The sequence below is a fragment of the Neofelis nebulosa genome, chromosome 16 (assembly GCF_028018385.1).
Source record: "Neofelis nebulosa isolate mNeoNeb1 chromosome 16, mNeoNeb1.pri, whole genome shotgun sequence".
Classification (NCBI taxonomy): domain Eukaryota; kingdom Metazoa; phylum Chordata; class Mammalia; order Carnivora; family Felidae; genus Neofelis; species Neofelis nebulosa.
This window is the reverse complement of record NC_080797.1, coordinates 33,062,203-33,085,019: the sequence shown is the minus strand read 5'-3', so window position 1 is coordinate 33,085,019 and position 22,817 is coordinate 33,062,203. Positions and strand designations below refer to the sequence as shown.

The 22,817-nt window shown below is 43.0% G+C and overlaps 1 protein-coding gene, 1 long non-coding RNA gene and 1 other non-coding gene across 3 annotated transcripts in view; 2 read left to right on the top strand and 1 right to left on the bottom strand.

Moving 5' to 3' along the window:
• The window catches only part of LOC131497429 (uncharacterized), a 52,007-nt gene that overhangs the window by 20,449 nt on the left and 8,741 nt on the right, over window positions 1–22,817 (bottom strand). The window lies entirely within an intron of this gene.
• LOC131497428 (large ribosomal subunit protein eL33) lies at window positions 16,879–17,317 on the top strand. Its single transcript, XM_058703683.1, has one exon. The coding sequence runs from the start codon at window positions 16,952–16,954 to the stop codon at window positions 17,282–17,284; it is 333 nt and encodes a 110-aa protein (XP_058559666.1). The 5' UTR covers window positions 16,879–16,951; the 3' UTR covers window positions 17,285–17,317.
• Window positions 19,803–19,920, top strand: LOC131498687 (U5 spliceosomal RNA). The gene has a single exon (XR_009255557.1). It is a non-coding gene; the product is annotated as a U5 spliceosomal RNA (small nuclear RNA).

Here is a 22,817-nt window from a genome sequence, read left to right as displayed (position 1 = left end):
TGGAATTAACAGGTCCCAACTCTGCTTGTCCAACCTGGCCCTCAGAGGACTGCTCAGAGCAGCCCTCAGTCCGAGCGGCCCTCCTTTGAAGGCCAGGCTGAGAGGTTCAGTTTTCCAGACTGCGGCGGGAGTGAGTCACGGTCTAACAATGTGATCTGTCAAGTGCTGCAGCTCCCTGGGCTGGTCTTGCCCACAACCTCTTGCCGCCTGGATTCTTCCTGGGCGTTCCTCAATCTTGCAAAACGTGGAGATCATGCTGGCGGCTTTTCTGTGTACTCCCCACCATCCCCAGAGCCAGTTTACTTTTGGTACAGCAGACCTAATAAGGGCACCCAGCCAAAGAGATGGGCCCGAGGTGGGAAATGCTGGAATTATGGGGCACCTTTTCCAGAATTTGAGTCCTGACTCAGAGAGTTAAGAATTAGGGCAGAGGGAGAGCAGGAAAAGAAACTGAGGTCTAGTGTGGCAAAGTAGACCAGACGGGCATGGCATTTACTACAAGAGGTTAAGAGTGTCTGTATAGTAAAAACCATTGAACAGTATACTTTTTTTTTTTAATGTTTATTTCCTTATTATGAGAGGGAGAGATAGAGAGCGAGCAGAGGAGGGGCAGAGAGAGGGGGAGACGAACCCCAAGCAGATTGCACACCATCAGCCTGGGAGCCCAACGCAGGGCTTGAACTCATGAACCGTGAGATCATGACCTGAGCTGAAATCAAGAGTCAAACAACCAACCAACTGAGCTACCCAGGTGCCCTAAACTGTACACTTTAAAAGTGTGAACTCTGTGATATGTACATTATATATATCAATAAAACTGGTTTGTGGGTTTTTTTTAAATGAGTGTCTGAGTCGGCAGTAGGTAACTCTGTCCCCACAGGGAGGTAATGCTGGCCGTGTGGGGTGAATGGGGATTAGGATAAGATGTTTAGAAGGACCTGGCTGCCTCCAGGTTTGAGTGGATCTGGGACTAAAGCGGTGGAACCTATGCAGAGGGTGAGCTTGGGACAAGTCCCCACTCATGGAGATCCAAGGCCCGTCCAGAATTTGTCAGCCCTACTACAAGCCTTCAACCTCCATATTGGACACCCTGGAACACCACCATCCAAGTGACCCCTTCCACTGATTCAGAGAACACCGTACAGTTTCCCAACAACGTTGAGACCCACCCAGAGCAAACTAGGTATGCATTTAACCTCCTTTAGGGCTTATTATTACATCTTCACTCTTTTTTTCTTCTGCTTTTAACTCTCATCTTTAATTTATGCTACTTTGCATCTTCTGTGTCTTGTAAGCCTCTGTAAACCCATCGCACAGCAAGGCAGGATATAAATAACATTTTGAAAATAAAATTTACAGGAGCGCCTGGGTGGCTCAGTTGGTTAAGCATCCAACTTTGGCTCAGGTCATGCTCTCGCAGTTCGTGAGTTTGCGCCCCGCATCGGGCTCTCTGCTATCAGCCTGCTTTGGATCCTCTGTCCCCTTCTCTCCCTGCCCCTCCCCCACTTGTGCACGTGCATGCTGTCTCTCAAAAATAAATAAACTTAAAAATACGTATAATTTGCAAAACGCTCTCATGTACATTTTTTCTTTTGGTGCTCAGAACAGTCCATGTGGAAGGTAAAGGTAAAGCTATTGCTATTTTTAGGCCGAGAGAGACTGAGGGACCTGGTCAAGCCATTGAATGGTGGAGTACAACCCAAAACTCGTGTTCAAACTCTGAGGTACCACTCTGTCCTCTGAAGAAGGCACCATAAGAAAGCCCTGGAGAAGGACCAGGTTGACTTCTTGTGGCCTTGCCAGTGCACACATCACCACCCAACATTGCTGACAGGCCTTTTAACAGAGAAGCATCTGTGCCTGTTTGCCTCAGGGGAAGGAGAGAGATGGCTTTCCATTTCTCCTTCCAAGAACTTAAAGTGAACAAATGCTCCTCCTTCCATCAGACATATTCACCACGCTCCCTTCACTCCGAAAAAGGGTGAACAGGACGCCATTCTCCCAAGCCCTAGGCACAGGGTCCTGCTGTTTTCTGTAGGGCTGATAGGATTTCCTCACTTTACTGGGGTGGCTCTGCTTTAAGATCCCTTTCAGAAGAGGGTCTACAGGGATGGCCGCAGCGGTTGTGGAAATGGGTCCCAAACTCTTCTCATTTCTCAAACTCAAAGTAGGAAAGAAAACAGGCCACACGTCAAGGAAAGCCTGCTCTCTAACAAACATTGACCAACTGTAGGTGACCCAAAGATGGGTCACACAGTCTCTGCTTTCCGGTCTTCAGTTTGAGGTGCGGCAGGAATGAGGATGTCAGCAGACATGAGTTGAGAGAAATATAAACAACAAAGCCCAACTGAGGAGCTGAGCTGGAAATCTGGGGGATCTGAACAGGAGTCTTTGGGGCCAATTACATTTGGAAAGGACCCAGAAGGATATGTAAATTTATCTTCTTTCTAGAAACTTATTACCCTTACTTTTTAAACAAAGGGTGGGGTGGGGAGAGAGACAGAGAGAGAGAGAGAGAGAGAGAGAGAGAGAGATTGAAGCAGGCATAAGTGATGGAAGGGGAGCAAAGAGGAACGTGTTCTAGGCACAGGAGGCCCTGCAGGGGCAGAAGCACAGGGATGGAATGTAGGCGCACTTGAGAAGCATTGAGTAATTCAGTTTGATTGGAGCATGAGGTAGTGGAAAGGACTGGAAAGGTAGACCAGAGCCATATCACCACGGGGGCCCCTAAATTCCAAGCTAAGGAATTTGCACTTCATTTAGTAGGCCACAGGGAACCTCCACAAGTGACTGGATTACCAGTGTGCTTTAGGAGAGAAACTCCAGCAGTCGTGCGTGGGATGAACTAGAGGTAGAGGTCATCCCTCAGCTCAGCTACTAGAGAATGATGCGGGCCTTCATACAGACGCCATGCTTGGGTATTGGAGGGCAGGAAGATATTCATTCAAAAGTCCCATGTCTTGATTCCATCTTTATTCAGAGGACAGATACAAAGATGAACAAAGACGCCAGCCCTAAGCTGATTCATATATAGCCTTACGGAGAAAGCAAGTAAAGGAGCAGCTAAACTGTAACAGGGTTAAGTGCATCACAGGGTCAAGTGCTCTGGGACTGCAAAAAAAGGGGGAGTTGAGAAACGGTTCAGAGGTTTCCCATGTAGAAAAGAACACCGATCCTAACATCTTTTTCTTCCCCACTTTCATCTAAATAGTACTGCTCATAGATGCATTTATGTTTAGCTGACATCTAATCTGAGGAAGTTTCAACCGGCCACTCGTTGAGCAAATAACACCCCTGAACTCAGACAAGTGTCCAGGTACCTGCTCTTTGTTCATCTTCCTCACACCTAGAGGGGGACGGATGGGAAAACTGAAGCAGTGACTGACCCATTGGACTGGATGGTTTGTGAAGCCCCAGGTCTCAGGGCTAATTCTGACCTTAAGACATGTCCCCACCTCTCAGCTTTGCTTAATTGGGTTACAGGAATTAGTCTTGAGAACAGAGAAAAGGCAAGAAACCACATTCTCCTCACTCTTAAGCCTCTAAAGAAGAGGTCAAGTGAGGTCGCCCCTGCTTGACCTGGTGAGGATGGCCAAGCAAGGAAAATGGCTGCTTGGGAGACATGATAAGGCAGGCCAGCATGGGACAGGCAGAAAAGACTGAAAATCAGACCAGGGACAGCGGGAGGAGAAGATGCCCCAACATGGTGCCTGGCACATGGGAGACACCTGCTAATTAACTACAGATTGCATGAATGAATCCCAGAGGTCAGGGGATCCTCATTTCAAGAGAAATGTAATTATAACCGTGGTGAGAAACCATCTTTCACCTATGGGGAAGGCAAAGATCAGAAGTCTTGATAAGATTCTGTGTTAGTGAGGGTGTAGGAAACATACCCTCCAATGCCCTGCTGATGCAGCCATAAACAGGCAGCTTCTGTGCAAGGCAATTGAGCAGTATTGATCAGCATTACAAATGTGTGTAATTTGTATTGAGGCAAGCAATCTCATTTCTGCGAACCTATCCTGCAGATACGCACATGTGCAAAGTGACCTACGTACAGTGTATTTATCTGCAGTTTTGCTTGTAATGGTACAAGATAGAAAATAATAGGGATCTGGTTAAATTGATTATGGTTTATCCATTCAATTCAATACAGGTATTATGAATTATGACGAGGACTGATCTGCTACATAAATTACCCCCAGAAGCTACAGGAAAAATAGTGTGCATAGTATGGTACCATTTGCACGAACAGTAAAAAACAACGCGTGCATGTTTGTATGCTATCATTTGTGTGGGAAGAAGAATACATATTTGCTTACATAAGCACAGAATATCTCTAGAAAGAAACACTAGAAAACTTCTTGGGTTTGCCCCCCAGGATGATGAGCTGGGTAACTGGGGAGCAGGTACCTTGTATACTCATTTTTACCTTTAAAATTTTGTACTATGTACAAGTAGTACTTACGAAAAACTTTTTTTTTTTTTTTAATATAAACAAATTAAAAAGAAAAGAACAGTCAGGGAAGCTTCTGGTTGTTTCCTCCAGCAGGGGCTCCCAGGGCAGCACGTCCCTGTGTGCTAGTCTATAGCACCCCCTGGTGCTGTCTGTGAGCACGCACTGCGCAGAGAAGGTGTGGGGGTGACAGGGCAGGGGATTCTTTCAGGAACACTGGGGTTTCTTGTTAAAAAAAAAGAGAGAGGAAAGGATAGTGTACAATATTGGAGCCGGAGGAGACTCAGAAAGGACAGTGGCATCAGAGATGTAGCAGGAGAGGCGCTGGGAATGAGCGGTCCTGGGTTCGAGTCCTGACTCTGCCCTCACCTCCTGTGTGCCCTTGGACACATGACCCTCTTAGTAAGTCTCAGCTCTTACCCCATAAACTGCTCTGATAATATCTACCTCTAGGGTTGTTTTGAAGATCAAATAGGGTATGGAGTATGAACAGTGCTTTAGGATTGGAAAAGAGCTATAAAAATCTAGGGGATTATTTTTTAACTAGCCCCTCTTGTTTATGAGGAAATAAGAGGTAGTATAGGGCAGTGGTTAAGACAAGGACTCCGCAGCCAGAACTGCTGCACTTGGAAGCCCCGTTTTACCACCCCCTGGCTTGGGTGATCTAGGGAAAATTACTTAAATTGGAGACCTCCATTTTTCGTCTGTCAAATAGTGTTAATAATAACATTCTCAGGGTGCCTGGGTGGCTCAGCCGGTTAAGCATGTAACTCGGACTCAGGCAGTGATCCCACAGTGAGTTCGATCCCTGCTTTGGGCTCTCTGCTGTCAACATGGCACCCACTTCGGATCTTCTGTTTCCCTCTCTCTGTGTTCCTCCCCCGCTCTCTCTCTCAAAAATAAATAAACATTTAAAAAAAACAACATTCTTGTAGGGTTGTTGTGAGGATTAAGTGAGTAAATACATGTGAGGCATTTGCACACAAAAAGTGCTGAGTAAGCATCTGCTATTATTGACTTCTAATATATCCAATGTTTATGTCCCTTTTGTAGGTGCTTGATAAATGTGAGTGTCTTACTATTTTATATGTGAAGAAATTGAGGCTATGAGAGGAGATGTGCCCAACTACCCAACTAATGTGTAGTAATAATTCTCCCTCTAAAGAACCTTAGACATCTTCTGGACATAAGTGCTCTAGTTCAGAGGGCATTTCCAGGTGGGGGTGTGTTTCTTAATCCCTGCAACCAGAAGTAAAATTGGACTGGAAGGGGGATGGGAGAAGGGAGGGCCATGAGGAAGAAAAGCTTTCTTGGGGGAAAGATATGGAGAACAGGGCTTGTGGGGAAACAAGAGGCGGGCCGGGTCAGGGTCTATGAGAATTTAGCAACGAGATATAGCACAAATAGGAAACTGAGTGTGAACTTGGGGTACAGGACACTGGGAGGGCTTTAGTGGAGAGGCTCAAGGACAGGGGATTTTCAGCCAAGTTCTTGGTAGGGAGGAAGTGAGAACATGATAATGACCATCCTCAGCGTGAATAAATACTTCCTGAGACAGGCAATATGGTGTGGTGGGAAGTGTACTAACAACTATTTATCGATCGTCTGTGATGTGCCAGGCTATCAAGCAAACACACAGAGTTAACAGACTGCTCTCTGCTCACTGGGTGCCCTAAGGCAGATTACTATACTTTGAGCCTCTGTTTTCCCAACAGACATAGTAATACTTACCTGGTGGGTTCTCATGAAGATGAAGTTAGGCGACAATGAATGTGAAAACTACCACAGTGCCTGATACCCTGAGGGCACTCACAAACATGGAGTTGAACATCTCTTTGAAGGCACTGAGTCAGGTACTGTGAGGGAGACAAGAAGCCTGAGATGGGAATCCTGTGGCCAAAGGGCTTGGAGTTTAGTTGGAGAAACAGGACACATGGAAGATTTAAAAACAAAACCAACAAAGGTCACCACTATACGTTCCAAGGACTGGAAATGAGCAGGTGAACGGTTTGAGGAATGAGCACCCACCAAGGGCTGAACTGCTGAAGGAGGCTCCCCGAAGACATGTGAGACCTTCTGGGACCTAATAAAGTTGAGAAGAAGGAAATGCGGCCTGATGGAGAGCAGGGTAACGGTGCAGGGGTGCAGGACGAGAAAGGAGTGACGGCACAGGTGTTGACTGAGCGCCCGCACTGGGGTCAGTCGCCACGCCAAGGCTCTCCCCGACCTCATCTTACTGGATCCTCACTGCAGCTTGTGAGGTGCGCATCTCTCTCCCTATTCTATACATGAGAAATGTTGAGAATCAAGGAGGTTAAATAACTCACTAACAGTCATGCTTCATAAATGGAAAGTCAAAATTCAAACCCAGAACTCTGGCCACAAAATCCACGGAAAGGGACTAAAGTTGGCGACATGAGGCCAAGGAAATCCACGTTTTACTTACATTCCTTCACTCATTCAACTACTATTTAGTGAGTGTTTACTGTGTGTGAGGTATTGTGCTAAGCACTGGCTGGGCTACTGTGAACAGAACAGATCCCTGCCCTAATGAGACTTTATGGCTTGGAAGCCAGGCAGCTTTTAAATAAATCCACAGTCGAATAAATGCTATGAAGGAAACAAAACGAGAAGGTGTTATGAGACAGAACAATGCAGGCCCTCAATAGGCTGGGGGGGGTCAGCCTCTCTGAGTAAGTCACGTTTAAGCTGAAGCCTGAAAAATGAGTAGCACTGGTTTGTGTGTGTGTGAGGGAGACAGAATCCTGAGCAAGAGGGGCGTTCCCGGTAAAAGTAATAGAAAATATGAAGGCCCAAAGAAGAAACTAGAGATCATGTGGAGGAGCCTTGGGAAGGGAGAGGGTGCCGAGGTGAGGCTGGGGAGTGGCACAAGCCACATCTCACAGGTCCACAGACACCACATTAAGAACTTCGGACTTGACCCTCAGGGCAATGAGGAATCGGTGACAGCTTGGATGGGGATGGAAGTGTGTCTCAGGAGTGGAGAGGTGAGGTCTTGAGGACAAACTGCTTATGAAGAGGGTAAGGAGAGTTTTTGTCAAGGTTCACCCTGAGGTCTGGAAGTGCCATTTTGGAGATGGGAAAGTCTGAAGGAGGAGCAGATTTGGGGCAGCGGGGGTGGACCAGGAGTTTACAGCACTGTGGGCAAAGGGAAGGTGGGGATACGATTTGAGAATATTCAATCCTGTTATAGAAGAGAAATAAGTAGGTAGTTTGTAAAACATGAGCGAAACATTTTAAGATGTTTTAAGTATAGGTGAGTAGCTAGTAAGCAACATGTTTGTTAGACCTAGGCCGAGGTCAAGTAGAGCATGTGTGGTAGGACTAAGAGATGACTAATATTCACAAGACGCCTGCATATTAAATAGTCACGGGACACTAAATGCATAAAAGTTACTAAATAGTTATGACATCCTAAACATGCATAAGATACATAAGGCACTAAATATACCAAAGGCAATAATATTCAGGATAGACTATATGTACATGAGGACTCGATGTTCATAAGGTGTTTTTTTGTTTTTGTTTTTAAGTAGGCTTCAGGCCCAGCATGGAGCCCAACATGGGGCTTGAACTCATGGCCCTGAGATCAAGACCTGAGCTGAGATCGAGTCGGATGCTTAACTGACTGAGCCCCCCAGGCGCCCCACATGAGGTTTTAATATGACACTTTGGTGACATCTACTCTGGTATGTTCCCTGTCTACTCTGCCGAGATATACAAATATACTCATGGCTGCTCAGGAGGCTAAATAGCAAGTTACAGCTATGGCCCCGCGTGCTTATTCATATGTTTGCCACTGGCCCCCAGTGCACTTTCATTCTGTGGGTCCCCTAGCTTGAATAATAAGGACTCTGGTCCTTATAATTTCAACAGAGAAGCCTGATGCAGCACAGAGAGATACAGAATATATAGACACTGCATACCCCAAAATTCAGGTAGTGTGTTCCTTCCACCCTGCTTGTACACTACCCTAAGTTGATAAAGTAGTCCCATCCCTCTCCTTCCCCTTGTTTCTTGCTATGTGTTTTAATTTGACTTAATAAACCATACGATTTGAGCATTTCAACTCAATCTATGCATCCTTTCTATTTTGCGACCTTAGAGATAGCTCACTTGGTCATGAACTTGGGAAGCTACCATTGCAGTAAGCTGATTTCCCACACAACAGAAGTCACGGGCATATTTTTTGCAGTGAAGGTAGCATGTTTCAAGTGGTGTTTTGGAAAGATGATGTGGCAGCTGAGTGTGGCATGGATTGAAGCAGGGAGACTGAAGGTAGAACTGAGGCAATAGTCCTGGCTGGAAACTCTGAGACCCTAACTCAGGGTGGGAGCACTCAGAATAAAAAGATGGGGTGGACTTTAAGAAACATTATAAGGGGAACATCAGCAGGATTTGTGATATACTGGATTTCAGGAAGACCTTGTGGACGGAGTCAAAGACCTTTCAGAATTTCAAATGTGGAGAGCTAAGGGAGTGCTAGATCCACTGAATTGAATGGGGAGAAACGGGAAGAACTGGCTTGGAGATGAAAACTGTTAGATTTTAAATTTTTTTTTTTTCAACGTTTTTTTTTTTTTTATTTATTTTTGGGACAGAGAGAGACAGAGCATGAACGGGGGAGGGGCAGAGAGAGAGGGAGACACAGAATCGGAAACAGGCTCCAGGCTCCGAGCCATCAGCCCAGAGCCTGACGCGGGGCTCGAACCCACGGACCGCGAGATCGTGACCTGGCTGAAGTCGGACGCTCAACCGACTGCGCCATCCAGGCGCCCCAGAAAACTGTTAGATTTTAGACCAGTTGGTTGCAGGTGCTCAGGGGGCGATGCAGCTAGAGATACCTTAACCTGGTTAATTCCAACAATGGCCTTGGCATTGACTGATCCTTCTCTCTATCCCTTACATCCATGTAGTCTCCAAGTTCTGTTGCTCTTTTTCATGAAAATGTCTCATATCTGTCTCTTGCTTTCTCGTCATGTTTACACTAGGGCCATGTCTCCAGTTCAGGTTCTGGTCCTTACATCTCAGATTCTGACAATAACCCTCTAGCTGGTGCCCTCTCACACACATCTTTTTCAACTTGTTAAAAAAGGAGGCTCCGGGGCGCCTGGGTGGCTCAGTCGGTTGAGCATCCGACTTCGGCTCTGGTCATGATCTTGCCGTCCGTGAGTTCAAGCCCCGCGTCGGGCTCTGTGCCGACAGCTCGGAGCCTGGAGCCTGCTTCAGATTCTGTGTTTTCCTCTCTCTCTGCCCCTCCCCCGCTCATGCTCTGTCTCTCTCACTCTCCAAAATGAATAAATGCTAAAAATATTTTTTTTTAAAAAAGAAGGCTCCACGCCCAACACGGAGCCCAATGCAGAGGCGGAACTCAAAACCCTGAGATCAAGAACTGAGCTGAGACCAAGAGTTGGACACTTAACCGACTGAGCCACCCAGGCGTCGCTGAGACATCTTGACATTGAAACATTCCGCTTCTGCAAGGCAAAGAGGGTCATGGTGGGGGACGTTTAATTAATTGATCCAAATGTACAACATGGCTTGATATGCCTTTTCTCCTTTTGGTGCCACTGTGGATGGCTAGGGAGAAGAATCAACCTGGTTCTGTTTTCCCCCATGCCAAGCACTGGCTCTCAGAGAGTTGGGAGGACTGCGGAGCTTTGCTGCACTCAAGGCAACTGGTCTCCAAGTCTGCTGTTGATGATTTGCTATTGTGGAGGGCACACAGGCCAGGGGAGATGGGCAATGTCCTGTAGCCACATCCGAGTAAGGACACCACATGGCTGTGGGGGGATGATAATGACGGCAAAGTACCTGGCAAATAGCTGTCCCACGTTCTTGTCAGTTTGGGGTTTGGGCATGGGGAATGTAAGATGAGGATGTGGCAGGGAAGAGTCACCCCAGAAATGGAGTAGTAACAAGTTTCCATAGTAGAAGGGGTCAGAGTTAGGGGCAGGCAGGGAAGGCAGCTGAGTAAGTTGTGGGGACAAAAACTCAAATCCTGAGTAGAGAGTAAAGGATGGAAGGAACGAACCATGGGTTAAACAAGCAAGAGGTCAAATCTAGGGGTCCTAGGGCAGAAAGGAAAAAGCAGGTAGCATAGTGTGGGTAGATAGACAAAGCAAATATAGTCTGAGAAATCAAGTGTCAGGGAGCAGGAATCGAGGCTGGGAAACTGGAAAGCAACCAGTGAGGCACCAGGCACAGGGCTGAACCTTAAGGGTCAGAAAAGAGGAGCAAAAATGCAGCCAAAACCATTACAAGTCAAGGGGTCTCCGTTTCCCAACTAGAACCAGACCCATTTCAGGATGTGTGTTTCTTATAGCTTGATGATGGTTGTTCCATTATCGTCCTATCTTTTGCCTGGCCAAGGATGTTTCTGAGGCTTACAGAAACAACCATGAACATATTCCTACTATTTCTCCCTATGCTGGTCTGAGTCCAATGATCACTTAGTCATTCCTTTGGGAATGAAATCAGCCTGCTTGTCTCCTGGGGTGAGAAGGCTAGGAGGAGGATAGGGAAGAGACATTTGGAGCTCCCAGGTCTGTGGCTCACTGCAGATGAGCTTGAGATCTGAGAAACCTCTCCATGCAAGCAAGACACCTGGAAGTTTTAAAGAGGTCTGATGTGGATTTTGTGGGAGCCAATTCTTCCCTACCTTACCAATCAGGCATCAGCCATCTCTGCATTCCCTGAGGACAGAAGAAAAACGGGTGCAAAGTGACCTATTTGACAATGTTTTCAAAGCGTTCTTCAATTAGTTCACTGTCATTTACTATTTTATCAAATCACTAGAATGCAAGAACCAAAAGCTGAGGTTGAACCCCAGCTCAGCCTTAGTTGAGTGGTCTCAGGCAAATTACCTTGTTTCTCTGGGCCTCATTTTGCTTATCTGGAAAATGAGGAAATAGGAATTAATGATCCCTAAGTTTCCTTCCAGCATTAAGGGTTTTTAGTCCCCGTGCTCCACCCATCCCCCCATCCCCCAGAGCACACTTATACTCAGCACGGGGAACTGGATCCTGTTACTACTAAATGAATGTATGTCAGAAATCCAGGCTGAAAAGGGGTCATCTGTATAAACAGTTATTCATGTTAGTTCTCATCTAACATCCCTTGAAGGAGAAGTCTTTTTTTTTTTTTTTTTTAATCTTTAACGTTTATTACCTTATTTTGAGAGAGGGAGAGAGAGAGAATCCTAAGCAAGCTCTGCACTGTCAGCACAGAGCCCAGTGTGGGGCTCGATCTCACAAATCGTGAGCTCATGCCCTGAGCTGAGATCAAGAGCCAGACGCTTAAACGACTGAGCCACCCAGGCGCCCTGAAGAAGTCTCATAGCCATTTTAAAAATTGTCAGTCCACTTGACCTAATTTGTTCATTATCATCACTTATTATCTCTCTAAATTCTTTAGTATGCATCTAAATGATGATAATGGCTTACTAGTTTATAGCAAATTGGAAACATGTCACAAAACCACACAAGCAGGTGGGAAAGATGCTATCATTAAATAACCCCCTGCTTCTTTTAAACAGATGAAGAAATTTACCAGGACCAAGTGATGATATTGTCCAGTCACAAAGGTCGCAAGAGCTGCCAAGTGGCATTACTGCATCCTGAATCCATGCCTCTCACTTCCATATGCAGGGCCTCTGTCCTCTGAGAACACACATCCAGGACTACACGTCCCAGAGCTGGCTGTCTTTCTGCAACTGTGAGGGGCAGGTTGGGCTGGTATGGCCCACTTCTTGGAATTTGCTGAAATACCCCAACCCCACCCTGCCATGCTCAGAAGCCCACCTAGTCTTTGTCCCATATATTTTCCTTTCTACTTTAAAATGTGAGTCTCCTCTGCGGGAAAGCCAATCCATGTATTTCTGATTCGTTTACACTAAATTTCTCCAAAGTGCTCTCTGACATCCCCAAGCTTCATACATTTTTCTAGAAGAAAAGAGGGAGATACTACATGTGGGATGATTGAGAAGAGATGAAGCTCCCAGGATTCCTCCCTTTAGGAAAATGATGTCTCCCATCCCTATGGTGGTTGCTGTGCCTGGCTTTGACTCCACATACCAGCTCCAGCTCCAGCCAAGGTGACAGTTTTAACACCTGGGCCAGCCAGCATGGGACTCCATCCAGAACACAGAACATAATAAAGCAAGAAATGAACTTGATCCTTGATAGCTTGGCCAGGGCATGAAGTAAGATTGTGAGACAAGCACATTCCTTCAAGACAAACCTGACTATAACAATGAATGTAGGGGCGCCTGGGTGGCTCAGTCGGTTAAGCCTCCGACTTCAGCTCAGGTCATGATCTCATGGCTCGTGAGTTCAAGCCCCACATCAGGCTTTGTGCTGACAGCTCAGAGCCTGGAGCCTGTCTTGGGTTCTGTGTCTCCATCTGTCTCTGCCCCTTCCTTGCTCATGTTCTGTCTCTGTCTCTGTCTCTCTCTCAGAAATAAATAAACATTAAAAAAAAAAAAACAGTGAATGTAAAAACATTCATTGGGATAATGTGATGGGTAGCCCTTGATGGAGAGACTATATGGACACAATGAAGCATGGTAGAAGGTGCAGGGTAGAACCCTAACCTGGGTTCAAAGTATGGATCCGACATTAAACCCAGGGACTTTAAGCAAATTATTTCATCTCAGTGAATATCATCAGAAAACCTCCACCCCAGAAGATTGTTGTAAGAATTTTTCAGTGAGTTAATGTGTATGACAGGACAATTAATAGGCACTTAATAGGGGCGGGTGGGTGGCGCAGTCGGTTAAGCGTCCGACTTCAGCCAGGTCACGATCTCACCGTCCGTGAGTTCAAGCCCCGCGTCAGGCTCTGGGCTGATGGCTCAGAGCCTGGAGCCTGTTTCCGATTCTGTGTCTCCCTCTCTCTCTGTCCCTCCCCTGTTCATGCTCTGTCTCTCTCTGTCCCAAAAATAAATAAACGTTGAAAAAAAAATTAAAAAAAATAATAATAATAGGCACTTAATAAATGGCAGCTAGTAGTATATTATCTGAAAGTAAAATGCTGTATGTTGAATTCCCTCTTAATTCCCACTTAAATCATGCACCATGCAGTCTCCTGACACCCCACTAAACCCAATATGGAAGTTTTGATAACAATCAATCAACAATATTTTAATGAGACCGTGACTGTGTAAAGCTAGTGCCAGGTGCTATGAGGGTGGACTGGAGGAAAAAAAAGTAGCAGGTTTACAAGGTGGTTGAGGAGACATAACACAAGTCACAGATGCTTAAGAAAAATCACAAAGCAATTTAGCAGTAGATTAAAAGAATCCGAGCTGAGTCTTGGGCTACTGGGGACATAGAAGTAAGCTTGGGGGATACAGAGGCATTCCTTAATCACGAAAGGCTTCTCAGGCACCTGGGTGGCTAAGTCATTAAGCATCTGACTTCAGCTCAGGTCATGATCTCGCAGTTTGTGAGTTTGAGTCCCACATTGGGTGAGCACAAGCCCAACTTTGGGTAAAAAAACATGAGCCCCACTTTGGGTGAGCCCTGCTTCTCTCTCTCTCTCTCTCTCTCTCTCTCTCTCTCCCTCCCTCCCTCTCTCTCTCTCTCTCTCTCTGCCCCTCACTCCCTTGTGCCCCCTCTCTCTCAAAAAATAAATAAAATAAAATAAAATAAAATAAAATAAAATAAAATAAAATAAATGAAAGGAAAGGAAAGTCTTCTCTATAATTCTGAACTTGGACTGGGATTTTTACGCTTCCTTAACACATGGTGGATCTAAAGCCTGGGATTTTTTTTTTTTTTTTTCATTTACATCCAAGTTATTTAGCATATAGTGCAATAATGATTTCAGGAGTAGAATCTAGTGACTTGAAGCCTGGGATTTTATAATATAAGTTTAATTTTTTGTGTTAAAAATTTGTGTGTGTGGTGGGGGTGGGGTGGGGAAAAACTGTTTCGTGGGTATGAAGTTTCCCTCTTAGGGTAATTAAAATGTTTTGGAACCAAATAGAAGTGATGGTTGCACAACAATGTGAATGTACTAAATGCCCCTGAATTGTCCACTTTAAAATGGTTAACTTGGGGCACCTAGGTGGTTCAGTTGGTTAAGCATCCAACTCTTGATTTCAGCTCAGGGTCTTGAGATGAAGCCTCGTGTTGGGGTCCATGCTAAGTGTTAATCCTACTTTAAATTAAAAAAAAAAAGGTTAACTTTATATTACATGAATTTCACCTCAATTTAAAAACTTGTGGAGGGGTGCCTGGGTGGCTCAGTCATTTGAGTGTCCAACTCTTGATTTCAGCTTGGGTCATGATCCCGGGGTCATGGGATCAAGCCCCGCATTGGGGCTCTCTCTCTCTCTCTTTGCCCCTCTCTCCCGCTTGCTCTCTCTGTCTAAAACAAAAAATAAAAATAAAAAAACTTGTGGAAATAAAAATATTTTTTAAAGGAGTAGTCCTACCAGATATAAGAAAATATCTTTAAGCTACAGAAATTAAAACATTGTGTTATTGGCACAGGAACAGATGACAGATCGAGGGAACACAATGGAGTCCAAAAGTAGACTCAAGTGTGTTTGGAAAATTAGTGTACACTAAATTAGCCAGTTAAGGGGCACCTGGGTGGCTCAGTCGGTTAAGCGTCCAACTTTGGCTTAGGTCATGATCTCACAGCTGGTGAGTTCAAGGCCCGCGTTGGGCTCTGTGCTGACAGCTCAGAGCTTGAAGCCTGCTTCAGATTCTGTGTCTCCCTCTCTCTCTGCCCTACCCTTGCTTGCTCTCTGTCTCTCAACAATAAATACATGTTTAAAAAAATTAGTTAAAATCAGTGGGGGCAAGATGGACTGTTTAATAAAGGCTGTTGGAACGAGTGGCTGACTATTTTGGGAAAAAAATTAAGTTGGACCCATACCTCACAGTTCATACCAAAATGGATTCCAGATGGATTAAAGAATTAAATGTAGAAGAATGGAAGCAGGAGAGTACGAGAAAGAAAATATGGTAGTACTTTGTATAATCCTGGGGTGATGAGGGATTTTTACAGGCTTGACATGAAGCCCTTGAACCAAAAAGGAAAAGATTGATAAATTTGACTCCACACATAAAACATACAAACAGAAGCAACTTCTGTATATTCTGTATGGCAAAAGTTACTATAAACAAGGTTGAATGACAAATAAGTTGGGAAAATATTGGCAACTCTTATGACAGATAACTAATTTCTCCAATACACGAAGTACTTTTACAAGTTAAAAAGAGAAAGTCAATTACTTCTATTGAAAATGAGCATAAGAATGGATAGTATATAAAAGAAAAGCTGAAGGGTATATGGGTGGCTTAGTTGGTTAAGCATCTGACTCTTGGTTTTGGCTCAGGTCATAATCTCACAGTTCATGAGATGGAGCCCTCCATCAGGTTCTGTGCTGCTTGGTATTCTCTCTCTCTCTCTCTCTCTCTCTCTCTCTCTCTGCCCCTCCCCTGCTCACACACACACAAACTCTCTCTCAAAATATATAAACTTAAAAAAAATACTTGTAAAAAGAAAGAAAAGCTGAATGGTCAATAGACATATAAGAAGATATTTAACTTAATTAGTAATTAAAGAAATACAAATAAAATGAACAAGGAGATTACATTTATTCTTTACCAAATTAATAAAAGAAGAAATATATGATACCCAGATAATAGATCCTCTCTGCACTTTTGGTAAAGATATAAAATGGTGTAACTTTCCTGGAGGGCATTTTGTCTTATGTATCAACATATTAAGTGAACTTAATCTTCAAAGCGCCTGGGTGGCTCAGTCGGTTAAGTGTCTGACTTCGGCTCAGGTCATAATCTTGCCGTTCGTGAGTTTGAGCCCCATGTCGGGCTCTGTGCTGATGGCTCGGAGCCTGGAGTATGCTTTGGATTCTGTGTCTCCCTCTCTCTCTGCCCCTCCCCTGCTCATGCTCTGTCTCTCTCTGTCTCTCAAAAATAAATAAATGTTAAAAAAAAATTAAATGAACATAATCTTTATAAGACAAGTGAACAAAAATAATAGGTAAAAATTGGGGGGGGGGGTGGAATCCAGAATGTTAATCAATAGAAGATAGATCCATACTACTGGATTATTCTGCAGTCATTAAAAAAAATACACACTTTGGGGTGCCTGGCTGGCTTAGCTGGTTAAGCATCCGACTCTGGATTTTGTCTCAGGTCATGATCTCACAGTCTGTGGGTTCAAAGCTCACGCTGACAGCATGAAGCCTGTTTGGAATTCTCTCTCTCCCTCTCTCTCTGCCCATCCCCGGCTCATGCTCATTCTCTCTCAAAATAAATAAATGAAAGAAAGAAAGAAAGAAAGAAAGAAAGAAAGAAAGAAAGAAAATACTTTGATAATGTCTCATGATATATTGTTGGTTGAAAATAGTAAGTTGCAGCTCGCCTCTCTCTTTCCGCCATCTTGGGACCCGTGGAGGCCTGCTGGGAACAGGACTCCTGAAACGACAAATATGTCTGGAAGGCTGTGGTCCAAAGCCATTTTTGCTGGCTATAAGCGGGGTCTCCGGAACCAGAGGGAGCACACAGCTCTTCTTAAAATTGAAGGTGTTTATGCTCGAGATGAAACTGAATTCTATCTAGGCAAGAGATGTGCTTATGTGTACAAAGCAAAGAACAACACAGTGACTCCTGGTGGCAAACCGAATAAAACTAGAGTAATCTGGGGAAAAGTAACTCGTGCTCATGGAAACAGTGGCATGGTTCGTGCCAAATTCCGAAGCAACCTTCCTGCTAAAGCCATTGGCCACAGAATCCGTGTGATGCTGTACCCCTCAAGGATTTAAACTAACTGAAAAGTAAATAAATAAAGGTGTAGATTGAAAAAAAAAAAAAAAAGAAAATAGTAAGTTGCAGAATCACATTATACTATAGTATCACCTCATTTTTTGAAAAAAAAAACATATTATTTACTTTTGTTTGTATCAAAAGTAAAAAAGTCTGGAATAGGGTGCCTGGGTGGCTCAGTTGGTTAAGCGTCTAACTCTTGATTTTGGCTCAGGTCATGATCTCATGGTTGTGGGATCAAGCCTTAAGTTGGGTTCTGTGCTGGGCGTGGAGCCTACTTAGGATTTTCTCTTTCCTTTTCCCTCTGCCTCTCCCCAGCTCACACACGTGACTTCTCTCTCTCTCAAAAAAAAAAAAAAAAAAAAAAAAAAAAGTCTGGAAGGATACATACCAAACTATTAATAGTAGATACTCTTAGAAGGGAGTGAAGAAACTAGGGGGAAGAAACTTACATTTTATTTTGCACATTTCTGTAGTGTTTTCAAATGTTTTAAAGCAAGTGTATATTACTTTTATAATCAAATAAAACAAATTTGAGAATCAATTATAAATTATAGAAAATTTGCATAAGAGAATATTTCAAAGGAATATATATCATATGTACTATTATATGACGTATATATAATATATACTGTATGTATATATATATATATATATATACACATACGTATGTGTATATTATATACATATGTATGTATATATATATATAAAATCTTCTTCTAAGTCTACAGATAGAAAGATCTCCATCAAATATTGTCTGGTGAAAATGGCAGATGCACATCACAATGTATCCCCATCTCTTTTATAATATTTTCCAAAAAAAACAACGTAATAACCAGAAGCCCAAAGGGGGGGGGATTTTTTATAACCATCTTAAATGTGATAAAACACACACACAAAGATGCACATGAATGCGGTAGTGCATGAACTTACCTATGTAACTATAATTTCACAACTGTCAGGACAGAACCTAAAACTAAAGATCTTGCTCAGACTAAAGCACCGTTTCATGGAGGTAATATTTACCACTACCATATTAAATTATGCCCCATTGTTTCTATTTGTGCTGTGGGGAGGAAAATTAGTATGACATGTGCTTTCCATTATGCTCATGCATGAGTATACACATATACATGGAAGAGAGAGACTGAAGGCTTTGAGAGTGTGATGCGATTCCTAGGGGCTTTTTCTTTTTTTCTTTAACCTACTCTATGTTGTTTAACCTCTCCACAAGCAGTTGTTATCCTTGCAAAGTGAAAAAAAATATTTACGGAAGAAGTGAAAATTAACATAAAATGTATGTATTTTTTTTAGTTGAGTTTTTTTAGTAACTGCTCCCAGCATGAGGAATTCCTGAAAGTGTTTTCTGATAGTGCACTGGCCAAAGAATATGTCAAAGTCATGACCCATGCAACACCCCTTCCCTCAACGTATGACATTTCCCTAAAGCCAAAAAGAAAGCTCAAACAACAAGAAATAAATAACCAAGATGGGGGCGGTTTGTGTGTGAGGCTGGGAGTACTGGGTAAACAGAAACAGCTGAACTCGCCAGGCAGGGTTTAATCTTAATATCCCGTGAGGTGACCTGTAAACCACATCACCACAATCCCCTTAGCCCTGGAAGATCATGTAGCATCTCTGACTAGTACAGATCAGAGTTCCCCAGCAGAGTTTATCAGATGGAATCCTCCTTTCTCCTAAATCACAAAAATGCAATAACCATACAGATGACCAGACAAAACCAGGTCACACAAGTTCCCTCCAAGTACTGTTTATTCAGGGATTTTATCTGTACAATCACCGAAACAGCTCCATGATTGGCAGAATTTACTGCACTCACAAAAATAAACCTAGGTAGGTACGTCAATAAAATATCAACACAACCCGTTAAAAAGTGGAAAACTTTCAGGGACAATGAAGGAGAGTAAAAACCATGGGGAAGAGAAAAGAGAATGTTCTCCTTAAAAAGAAAAAAAAAAAAAGTGGAAAATTTCAATACCAGTCTAGTCCACATAATACCAAATAACTGACTTTGATTTTCAGTTCAAGAGATTGTGATTTGTATTCTAGTAAATCTAACTAGGTTTCTGAAGTCAAATAGGTTTTTTTTTTCATATTATATGCACATACATTTAATGGGGGGAGGGGGGAGAAGCCCCAATGGTTTATAGGAAAAATTGTTTCAGAGTCATACTCAGGACTTAGCGCTTTCCAATGGCTCTCGTGAGCATTAGCGTAAGGTTCTCACCACTGGTTCATACTGCGTTAGAAAGTAGGCCCTCCAAGGGCGCCTGGGTGGCTCAGCTGAGTGGCTGACTTTAGCTCAGGTCATGATCTTATGGCTTGTGAGTTCAAGCCCCATGTTGGGCTCTGTGCTGACAGCTCAGAGCCTGGAGCCTGCTTCAGATTCTGTGTCTCCTTCTCTCTCTCCCCATCCCCTGCTTGCACTTTGTCTCTCTCTCTCTCTCTCAAAAATATAAATAAACATAAAAGATTTTTTTAAAAAGTATGATCTCCATACTCTGGTTTCTCTTCAGATTGCATAAAATCTTTCACTTTTTACTGAAGATTTCCATGGAGAGAAACAATTCTGAGTCCTTCACTGATTTTTTGAGAACTTGCCTGGAAAAAAATAATAAAATAAAAAGTATGGGGCACCTGGGTGGCTCAGTTGGTTAGGCAACTGACTTTGGCTCAGGTCATGACCTTGCAGTTTTGAGTTCAAGCCCAGTGTCAGGCTCTGTGCTGACAGCTCAGAGCCTAGAGCCTACTTCAGATTCTGCGTCTCCCCCCTCTCTACCCCTCCCCTGCTCACGCTCTGTGTCTCAATAATAAATAAACATTAAAAGAAATAATAAAATAAAATAAAATAAAATAAAATAAAATAAAATAAAAAAGTATGATCTCCAAAATCTAAAAACAAAGACAAAAAAATGGGTAAGAGATTCCACTCTTAACCATACTGTCCCCACATATGAAGTCTTTAGTTCTGCTTTCCATCCCTCTTCCCCCCAACTCTGTTCAGACTCAAAGCTATGCCATCTCTTCTCAGGAGTGGAGAGTTGCAGAGAGAGCTGCTTAAAAATTTATCAACATCACAGTTACGAAATCGTTCATTTCTGGTTATGTAGTTACCATGACTGACCTGCTGTGAGGAGAGAATATTTCATGATCTATCCCTCTTAATAGGAAGGGCTGCAGGAAGCCAGGCGTCTCACTCTTTAAGATGTAGAAGGTAGAAGAAATGCTAGGGATAGACAGGAGGCTAAGAAGTCTGGTCTTTCATTTCCAGCCAACAATGTTGCTGCATAATTGAAGTTGGAATCTATAGGATCAAAATCTTTATTGCCTATACTACCAGATGAGCAAGTTCCATCAGGATATTCCCTAGCTTTTCACATTCAGACCAGAGGGAGTAAATTACCTAACAGTTTGTCTTTTCAATATGATGATAATATTTAGTGAAACATATGCCTGTTTTCTAAAAGTATAGATAAATTTGCATGGCTATGTCCACGCTCCCTCATCTTACACTTTGAACATACTGAAAAATAGCTGGCTGGCATTATGAGGACACTTGTGGTTGAAGAGCAATGACATTAATGGAAAGTTCTAATCCTTTCGGCCAAATGACCACTGGAAAATGTCCATTTGAAATCAGGTAGACATTTGCTGAGAAGATTGTTCTGAAAGCAAAAGGGAAACAGTCGCTATCAATGTTAATTTCATTGTCATGAAAAGCTTGGGGAGGCTGGAGGTCAAGGTTCTGGTGTTGGTACTGCAGTTAACAGCTATGTAATCATGGACAAGGTAAATCACCTCTCTGAGTCTTGGAGTAGGAGGGAAATAATATATTTTCTGCACAAAGACAGGGGATGGCCCAGGTAAGCTCAAGTTTCCCTGTCAAAAGCTCTTGGAACCCCTGATCTCAGCTGAGGTAGCATTTAATGTGATAACAGGATAGTAAAGTTGTTCTTGGTCTGGCTTACAGGGACCAAAAATAACACCAGCCAAACTCACCATCACCTGCATTGTGCACTGAATTCACCAATCAGTATTCACCTGCAAGCTCTTGGCCAAAAGGCATAGGTAGAACAGTAGTTCTCAAAGTATAGTCCTGAGACCAGAGGCATCAGCATCACCCCTGGACTTGTTTAAAAATGCAAATTATGGGACCACACCCCAGATCTATTTAATCAGAGACGCTGGGGGTTGCACCATTTTGTTTCTTAGTATGTCCTCTAGGAAATTCTGAGGTAGGCTAAAGTGTGAGAGCCACTGGCAGAGATTAAAAACAAAACAAAACAAAACTATTCAGCCGATGTTTGGAGCCAGTCAGGTTGCTTATGACACAAAAAGAATCATAGTGGTAGATCAGAACAGGATCATCGGCCCAGAACATAGTTCCCAAAATTTGTTTGATTACCAAAATTTGTATGGCTATTGCCACACATGCAAAACTGGTGTCTTATTCCAAAGGTCCCTGGAATTTGTATGTTAAGAAGCCACTTTTTATTTTCCTGGAGAATATGCTATTTATAAAGAATATATATATATACGTATATATATATATGTATATATATATACGTATATATATACTTTATAAATATATATTTATATATATATACATATATACATATATATATGTATATATGTATATATATATGTGTATATATATATATATATATATATATATATATATATATATATACAGGGAAAAAAACATTATTGTATATTATATTCTCCTTCCTACCAAAGAAACTGGGGCTACCCCAGGACGGTTGCTTCTAAATTTATGAGGAAATACCTTACTAGTCAGGGAATCTGATCTACATGATGCCAAAACATCTAGGTAAAATACGAAAGTTTCTGCAAATAAAATATTCACCAACTTTGGTTTCAAAAAACTTAAATTTTATCTCTTTAAAAAAACAGTACTAAGGTGGTCCCACCTGCCCCACATTTTACTGATTATTTCCAAAAGACAACAGCACTATCCTGGGTAGTAGCAAATTCTCTCAGTGATCAACGATGATGATGATGATTACATGAGTAGATAATTATAAGATGATGCCTTACTACAGACCAAGAGTTGAAAACAAAGTGACTGTGATCTTGTTAATGTCCCTTTCTCCAAGAGGCAATCCTCTGAAGGAAAGGGGAGTTCTAGAGTCAGCTCTGGCACCACCAGCTCTGTGATTTGTGCTTCTCTGAGCCTTATCGGGACGCCTAAGGATTGGGTCAAATGATCCCCAAGAGCACTTCTAGATTAAAAAAAAAACTTTAATTCTATGGTTATACTAACTTGAAATTTTCAACATTTTGAACCAGAACAATTTAGAGTTGGAAGGAATGTTACAGGGTGATTTATCACACCCTTTATTTTACAGATGAGGAAAAGTGAAGCCCAGAGAAGGTAAACGCCAGAAATCTGGAGATCATCTGGAGAAAAGCTGGAATAAAACACTAGGCCACTTGATCCCCCACCTTACTTTCCAACAGAAACCCCCTGATAGATTTCCCTCTTGATGC